At 39.3% G+C, this 9,184-nt stretch overlaps 1 protein-coding gene across 1 annotated transcript; it reads left to right on the top strand.

Moving 5' to 3' along the window:
- Positions 1-503: 503 nt before the first annotated feature.
- LOC111070825 (ATP synthase subunit beta, mitochondrial) lies at positions 504-2,827 on the top strand. The gene is made up of 3 exons (XM_022361780.2): positions 504-611; positions 1,180-1,494; positions 1,567-2,827. The coding sequence occupies exons 1-3, from the start codon at positions 548-550 to the stop codon at positions 2,706-2,708; spliced, it is 1,521 nt and encodes a 506-aa protein (XP_022217472.1). The 5' UTR covers positions 504-547; the 3' UTR covers positions 2,709-2,827.
- The last annotated feature ends 6,357 nt before the right edge of the window (positions 2,828-9,184 follow it).

Genomic DNA, 9,184 nt, shown 5'->3' with positions numbered 1-9,184 from the left:
AACTACGAATTGCACGAGTCTGGCAGCGCCTCAAAAACGACGTCACATTCGTTTTATGTTGTTTTTGTTTGAACCTTAATATGTAAATAATCCAATAAAAAGGACTTCTGAAAACTTCCCAATCTTGTAGAAAATGTATGTATCTATCGGTTAAAATTATTTGTTTAGGGCTGAGAGGGCCAACTAGCTAGTAATATTAAACGGAATATCAAATTCGAGGAATATCAACGTTGAATGTTTTGAAAAAAAAACATAACGATACTATCGTAATAGTATCGGGCTCAAATAATTATCAAAAAACCATTGAAACCTTTTAGGAACTTGTCCATTGTAAAAATAAGATGCCACCTGTCGATTTATTTACAAATTTGTCTTCGTATTTTAGAGCAGCCAATCCAAACATATCAAAAGCGCAACGACTGTAGCCCGATTCTATCATGATAGTCTCAAAACCGTCGATAGTAGGTGCTAGCAGTAAAATATCGATACTATCCATAGTGCCCTCTTTGGTTTGATACCTTCACAAGTTTCCCGTTCTCGTCTGAAAATGTTCGCGTTACGTGCTGCCGCTAAAGCCGATAAGAATTTGCTTCCATTTTTGGGGCAATTGTGTAAGTACCTATTATAATCATGGATAATATGTACAAAACTTCTATCGGGCTAAATGGTGATAGAGAGGAAAACATTAAATACGAATGTTAAGTGTGTAACATAACGTAACATTGATGCGAGATGCACATAACCTTAAAGAGCGTTTTTGCACTTACGATTGAAAGGAAAAAATGATTGCATAATAACTAAATTTGTTTGAAATGTCTTCTGAGACACAATGGTTATAATTTTGGTTAAAAATCATTCATTTAATTATCATAGAGCTATGCAGTTAAATTGTCAATTTAACATCTACACTTATGTATATAAAGTTTTATGAATTTTCGGTACGTTGTACATATGTATGTACATCAAATTTAAAGAAAATGTGTCTTCATGGCAATTCTTAAATAAAATCGTTATGATTTCCTTAAGAGAAATTTTGATTTAATCGTTCTTAAAAAAAGGTGTGACATAATCATACTACACATGAATGTACTACATATATATGTGTATGTATGTACAAATACAAATAATTTAAACTGTTATGTATGTTCAACATTTAATTTTTGGGACCATCCTTTTTAGCTCGCAGCCATGCCGCCAAGGCAGCTGTTAAGGCAGCCGCTGTTGCCAATGGAAAAATTGTAGCAGTAATTGGTGCTGTCGTTGATGTTCAGTTCGATGATGACTTGCCACCAATTTTGAATGCTTTGGAAGTTGACAACCGCTCCCCACGTTTGGTGCTCGAAGTGGCTCAGCACTTGGGCGAAAACGTTGTGCGCACCATTGCCATGGATGGTACTGAGGGTTTGGTTCGTGGACAGAAGGTTCTCGATACTGGATACCCGATCCGTATACCAGTTGGTGTTGAAACTTTGGGTCGCATTATGAACGTTATTGGTATGTTTTTCGAATACTTCACTCATAGTTTATAAACCGAACAAAGTAGTTTTTAATGTCTCTTTATTTTAGGCGAACCTATCGATGAACGTGGGCCGATTCCAACTGATAAGACCGCCCCCATTCACGCAGAGGCTCCCGAGTTTATTGATATGTCCGTTGAGCAGGAGATTCTCGTCACCGGCATCAAAGTGGTCGATCTTTTGGCACCCTATGCCAAGGGCGGTAAGATTGGTCTGTTTGGTGGCGCTGGAGTCGGCAAGACTGTGCTCATTATGGAGCTAATCAACAACGTAGCCAAAGCCCACGGCGGTTACTCTGTTTTCGCCGGCGTAGGCGAACGTACTCGCGAAGGAAATGACTTGTACAATGAAATGATTGAAGGTGGTGTCATTTCCCTCAAGGATAAGACATCTAAGGTGGCTCTTGTCTACGGTCAGATGAACGAGCCCCCAGGCGCCCGTGCTCGTGTGGCTCTTACTGGTCTCACTGTGGCCGAGTATTTCCGAGATCAGGAGGGACAGGATGTGTTGCTCTTTATTGACAACATTTTCCGGTTTACTCAAGCTGGCTCTGAAGTGTCCGCCTTATTGGGTCGTATTCCATCGGCCGTCGGCTACCAGCCCACTTTGGCTACTGACATGGGTTCTATGCAGGAGCGTATTACCACCACTAAGAAGGGATCTATCACCTCTGTGCAGGCTATTTATGTGCCCGCTGATGATTTAACTGATCCCGCTCCAGCTACAACTTTCGCTCATTTGGATGCCACCACTGTTCTGTCGCGTGCTATTGCTGAATTAGGTATTTATCCTGCAGTGGATCCACTTGATTCCACTTCTCGTATTATGGACCCTAACATCATTGGGCAGGAACACTACAACGTTGCTCGTGGTGTGCAAAAGATCTTGCAGGATTATAAATCTCTTCAGGATATTATTGCTATCTTGGGAATGGATGAACTTTCTGAGGAAGACAAACTCACAGTCGCGCGTGCACGTAAGATCCAGCGCTTCTTGTCGCAGCCATTCCAGGTCGCTGAAGTCTTTACCGGACATGCCGGTAAACTGGTTCCATTGGAACAAACCATTAAAGGCTTCTCACAGATTCTGGCTGGCGAATATGATCATCTGCCAGAAGTTGCTTTCTACATGGTTGGCCCAATTGAAGAAGTCGTTGAGAAGGCTGATCGTCTTGCAAAGGAAGCTGCCTAAGTAATTACACTGGAATACGAATAATCAAGTGAATTATGCATTGAAGTTGTAGTAGACACTGTAACATCAACTTAAATTCTATATACGAGAAGAACCCAATAAAACGTATTTAAATCCTACTCAATTTCTTAAATAATTTTTCTTAAGTTCATATAATATTGGTCAGGTGTTTTAAGCACACCAAACAGGCTGAAACGATAATAGAAATGGATTCATGGGGTTGTTAAACAGCTAGGCAAAGATTGATTAGAAAACTATGCGAGGGCTGACCAAATGTTCATTTGCATAAAAATAAAATGGACTTTTATGGATTAAACCTACATACAACTTTTTCATGTATATGATATCGATTAACGATAAACCAAAAATTCATCTGAGGCAAAAATTGAAATTTACACATGAAAATGTCTGTCTCATGATTTTCTACTATATTTGAGGTGGAATTTTAAGCCAAGCATTTTTGCAGCTTAGTTAAACTTTTATTGATGAAGCACCATGCATTGCCAATGTAAAAAACTGGTATCGCGAATTCAATCGTGGACGTCCTTCGTTGCAGGATGCCACAAAATATAAAGAAATGATCCAAAAATACGATCGTGGTGCTTCAAAAAGTGTATATATAATATCTACACAGGAGCTGGATATTGGATTGTAGCCGGAAAAAAGCAAGACTCGACTGTTTGGGTCTTCCAAGATGACCCGAATCCAAACGAGAAGGAACATGTGAGTCGCTTCTCGGGACGCGACTCTACATATACCCGTACTCAATCAGTATATACATTTTTTAACTTATAATTTTTTAGAATTAAAATACATCTACATCTGTTATCTACATCTACTATGTATATTCTCCATCTAACTTGTATATTCTACATCTGCCATTTAGATTCTACGACTCCTCCGCTAGAGGACGCTCGCGTACATAACGAGGCAGAGTGTGCGAGCGAGAAAGAGGATGAGTAGCGTGTCTCCTGCTGGAGAAGGCGGGGGAAGCAACTGAAAATTAATTTCTTCATTCTGGCTATAATTATAATCCGATCTGATTCATATTCGGTAGCTATGGTCATTCTCTAAGATACTGCGTTTTTATTTTTATCGTATCTTTAAAATTGTGCCTGCCACAGATTTTCGTCCTTTGTGGGGGCGGAAGGGGGCGGGGCGAAATTTTGAAATACACTTGTAGCAGTGTGATATCACATGAGTCTGGAAGGAAAATTTTGTTGCTCTAGCTCTTATAGTCTCTGAGATCTAGGCGCTCATCGAGGCGGATAGACGGACATGGATATATCGACTCGGCTATTGATGCTGATCAAGAATATATATACTTTATGGGGTCGAAAACGTTTCCTTCTCTGCGCCTAAGTAGTGTTTTTCATTGTAAGGCCAGAAACTTAAATAGCGGCCTACGTATTATAGTTGCGACATCATTTTGAAACCCATATTGCTACGAACTTCATTCCTCCGAGGATTGTTTCGTAACTTTAACGGACAAGGAAGTATAAGATTTGTGTTTCCACATGAAAATATCTGGCTTTCAGTTTTATTATGCCCCTCAAACCCAATATGATCATATCTGCCAAAGTTTTTTTGCGCTTTCTCTCACCCTTGTTGAGTGTGGTGCCCTCTGGCTGCGATGGCGGAAAGAGCTAGAATATTGGATATTGAATGAGAGATGGAGAGCAGGAAAAGACAGTGGAAGTTCAGATATTAGAACCCCCACAAATTATAACTGTCCAGAAATTAGAATGGCCGTGGCATCTTGAGCATATTCCTGCATGTGACGTGGAGTACCTATGTATGAAGATGGCAAAATCGTAAACTTCCCAATGTTGGTTGTGTTAAATTCATTGACAACGGCATCTCGCAAATATATTTCTCGGAGCGAAGTTTCGTCTGATTAAATCTGAGAAACAGGAAAACCACAACGTACTGATGAAACAACTAACGACATTTTAATATATGATTGTCCTCGTTCCCCCGAACCATTAAGCAGTATGCTTAAAGTTTATCGCGCTGCACTTTTTATTAGTTTCTACACCATTCATGGATTTCTCAACTTCACATTGAAGAGATAACCATCGGCACCATTTGACGTAATTTGGAGCAAGAGAAGCGATAGAAAATGCTTCGATTGAGCAGTAGATCCAGCAAGTAGAGTTCTCAGTGGCTCTCGTCGTGCTTTAAGATGATGTATTTTGATTTTCCCGCCAGCAGAACACATTACTTTTGTCTCATTATTGAACTTTAGAGCCTAGCAGTAAGTGCAGACATTACTTATCTAGCCAATGAGGACATGGCGACTGGGGCTATAATCACAGCTGGATCATGTCGAAATGTAAGACAATTGTAATACTGATTTCGATATACTGTTAACTGTGCACGAATCCTACTTCATAAATCAATACTTAAATTGCGATTTTCCGAGCTGCGGTAGCTTGTATTGACATAAAACGAAACTTAATCTTGACTCTATAGTGTGTCCGAATTTAGGTTCAATCGGTTCAGTACTTTTCAGATTCATAAATGTCGGAGGTACAAACACAACATTTTTATTTAAATTTTTAAGTGTTTTAAATTGCTTGAAAATTACAGATTTAATTTTGATTCTGTGATTTCTTAATAGATTTCACATCCATGGTGCGTATTTAGTGATTTTACCAGGAAAAAACCGGAAAACTCTTCCTGAGTCATATTGGGCATTCCCAAATACTGTAGCCTTCTTTTGGTGAGAGCTGGACAAGAAAATAACAGGTGTTCTCTTCATTATGTCACCTCTATATCTACGGCACAGATCATTGTAAGGGGGAAAATCTGCTTGTATGGCTTTCTCTCAGCCAATTTCCTATAATGAAGCGTACTGAAAGCAGTTTGGCTATAGCTATAGATATCTAAGTTAAAGCTACGGAAGCTACTTCCGCTTAGAAGCTTAGGGAGACTGAATCAATGCCTGAAGTTGAGCTGGTCGGACTATACATATTTCTCCCTCGACCCTATATTGAGGGTCTTATCTTTTAAACGATCTGTTCCCTTGCGCAATCGTTATCGTTGCACAGTGTCGTTTCCTGAATGGTCATGCCGGACATATTACTCCGTAGGCGTGTGTAGAGGTTTTTTGTCCCCGGAACCCTGTATAATGCTTCAATGACTAAAGCTTTGAACTCGTCGTAATTGATCGGTTCAGCGATGTATCAATATATCCGTATTCGAAGGGTTAAGGCAAAGGCAAGCAATTTTCCGGCAAGCGACGAAATTCGTGCCATCTCGCTCGCATAATAAACATTACCATTTATTTTGACAGAATCACAAAACAAGCCGGGGTACAGATTCCCCTGTTATGTCAAGGACGGCATTCTCCAAAGAAAAGAATCGCATTTACAAGCAAGAAAAAAAGCAGACACCGACAGGGAAGACTGCAACAAAATACCGAGAAAAACAACAACTACTACCACGACATAAATTTCATCATAGACGACGACGTCAATCCGTTTATTTAAATTTTTTATATTATTATTATTATAAGTAATGTTCATTTATGTTTTTCATTTTTTTTTTAGTTTTATTTTTTTCTTAAATTTTTTTTACTTCTGCTTATTTTTATTATTTGTTGTATTTTATTTTATTATGGAATATATAAAGTGAATCAAATTGTACGTATGGGCACTAACCATACAGTATATAGATGTGCCAGTTCATACAACGAAAGGGGCGCAGCTGAGTTTGCAGCGTACGTTCCCAGATCTTCGGCTTTGGGAATGGCCGCGTTGGGCTCATGACGTCACACGAGCCGACTGGCAGCAAGCATGCATGTGTTGTGTACGTGTACACTCCAAAATATATGATTGTATGCATAGAATAATTATTAGCTGCCGAAACCGACTTTGTTCGAGATTTCAGATTACGTAAACGTGTGTGTGCCATGTATTCACACATACTGTGCTTGTGTGTGGGCTCTACAATTGTTGGCCGCTTGAATTGGTTTTTCGTTTTGTTTTGAGGGCTGATGTGATGTAGCGACCTATTCAGGGCCGCATCAACCCTCAACCGGGCCCTGGGCAACCATCAATCTGGGGCCCTCCTTTATTTTGTATTTTTCTCAGTGGCTATTATATTTTGTATTCATTATTTGGAGTTTTGTTTTTTCAACAAAATTTTTCTGTTATCCCTAGGGGGCCCTAGGCAACTGCAAATCCGGCCCTGGACCTATTCCCGTCGTAAGACTTCATATTTTCTTGGTGTGTTCTGTCGCTCGACTCGACGCGGGTTGAGGCATTGACGAAGCGGTTCATAAAATATTTTTTCGTTTTGTTTTGAAAAGCTAATGTTGCGTCGGGCGCGCGGGGTATTTCTTCCATTCTCTTTTAGGCTAGCCTTTGCCTCTGCTTTCGGCTTTCACCCTTAGTAATTTGGAAGCGAGAACGTCACGTAAATGTCACAGGTTCTCGCATGAAAAAGAAGCGCTTTAGAATTACTTCTTGGAAGCAACCAAGTCCGACTGGGAAGCGCCCTACAAGTACTTCTTGGAAGCAACCAAGTCCGACTGGACGCTCTCTCTCTGGCTTTTCAACAAAATTTCAAGAGGAGCTCCAGGCCCTAGACCAGGGGTCGGCACACAGACTCACAAATTTTTTTTGGTGCGTTTGTGTGCGAAGACAACAGAAACGAAGTCAAATACGTTACTTATTTCTCTGCCGCTGCGAAAGCCGAGTAATTGTGCATAGGGCACACGAATGCTTCTCTGCCGCTGAGGCAAGTGAGCAGAAAATGAAGCCGTTTGTGCATAGCCCGAAGCATGTTTCTCTGCCGCTACGTCAGCAGCGCAGAATAACGAAACCACACGAAGTCTTTACGCTGTACGTGTGCCGACTGCGCTGCCCGAAATTGTTTCCTATGCACAGTGCATACGACGCTGCCGGCCTCTGCCCTAGACCCAGCCTGAAAAATTTGAGTGCGAAAATTTCGAATGGCGTTACGCATCTTATTGTTATATTGTCTTTGGTTAAGGAGTATATTAGTAGAAAAGTAGATGTGTGTAACGCAGAGAAGGAAACGTTTCCGTAAAGTATATATATTCTTGATCAGCATCAATAGCCGAGTCGATATAGCCAAGTCTGCCACATCTGTCCGTCCGTCCTGCTGAGCGCCTAGATTTCAGAGACTATAAGAGATAGAGAAACCAAACCAAAAACCAATTTCCAGACTCATGTGATATCACACTGTTAAAAATGTATTTTAAAATTTCCCCCCGCGCCCTTCCGCCATCACAAACGACAAAAATCTGTGGCAGTCACAATTTTAAAGATACGATAAACGCCGTATCGTATAGAATGACCATATTTACCAGATTGCCGAATCGGGTACAGATCTGATAATTATTCTAGCCAGAATAAAGAAATTCATTTTCAGTTGCTTCCCCAACCTCCTCCACCTCTGCTGACGCTACTCATTCTCTCTCTCGCTAGCACACACTCTGCGCTGTGCAATGTGCGACCTTTTTCGGAGAAGATATAGAATCTACACTGTGTATGCATAATCTACATTAATAACACTAGTCAACACGATTTTTCCTCAAGGAACAAAACGAACTTTTTCTTAAAGATTTGGGGCTTAGAAATGGTTTGATGATATTTTTTTCTTTCTATGGCAGAAATTTATTTTAAAGAATTTTTGAAAACTGGTATTTTTTTTTAACCTTTTTTCAGAGGTAGCGATTGTTTTTTTTTCACATAACCCTAGTATCTTACGTCTGGTTGTAAAGAACTTTGCTATTCTAAAAAGGCAATTAAAACAGCTAGAAGTTGAGCCCAAACAGTTTATGATTTCAGCTTACCGTCTGGGAAATATAAAGCATTGAAATGCAAAAATGATGATTTTCGTGCTGTATTTTTTACGAAATTTTCTATCAGAAAAAGTAGGTTTGGATCCTTTAGGAAAAAAAAAATTCGATTTTGTCGAGTAGTGTAATCGACATTGTAGATGTATGTAGATAGCAGAGGCAGCAAAAAAATTTTTAAATTCTACATAATTCATATGCTCACAAATTTATATACTGGCTGAGTACGGGTATAAAAGTAGAGTCGCGTTCACAGAAGCGATTCACACGTTCCCGTTTTTTAATGTTATATAGAAATATGTACCCTCGTTAAGACCTTCATTTAAAGAGCCATGAAGGTATTTGGTTTAATTTTTATTAAATATGTATGTGTATTTTATAAATCATAATTATGGAATAATTTATTAATATTAAGAATTATTACTCTTTAATTTGCATTATGGGTTGGCTTTAATTGTTTTTAAATATTGGGGATCCGACATCGACATCCGCAAAAAAATGTATAAAGTCAATTTTTATTTATCATATTATCTCTTTATGGGTTTCGAGAAACGCAAACCATAATTTTTTTTAATCATATTCGGTTTACCTTAAAAGCTTTTTGATACATTAAAATTTCAAGAATTATAATAGATTTTCCGTTTAT

The sequence above is a fragment of the Drosophila obscura genome, unplaced genomic scaffold (assembly GCF_018151105.1).
Source record: "Drosophila obscura isolate BZ-5 IFL unplaced genomic scaffold, ASM1815110v1 contig_187, whole genome shotgun sequence".
Classification (NCBI taxonomy): Eukaryota; Metazoa; Arthropoda; class Insecta; order Diptera; family Drosophilidae; genus Drosophila; species Drosophila obscura.
This window is presented reverse-complemented; position numbering and strand designations above follow the sequence as displayed.

What these genes read in the sequence shown, in the direction of transcription:
- LOC111070825 (XM_022361780.2), top strand. Translation starts at nt 548, where the DNA reads ATGTTCGCGTTACGTGCTGCCGCTAAAGCCGATAAGAATTTGCTTCCA. An exon ending in TCCATTTTTGGGGCAATTGT is followed by an intron (nt 612 to 1,179) that starts GTAAGTACCTAT and finishes CATCCTTTTTAG; the next exon opens with CTCGCAGCCATGCCGCCAAG. An exon ending in TCGCATTATGAACGTTATTG is followed by an intron (nt 1,495 to 1,566) that starts GTATGTTTTTCG and finishes TCTTTATTTTAG; the next exon opens with GCGAACCTATCGATGAACGT.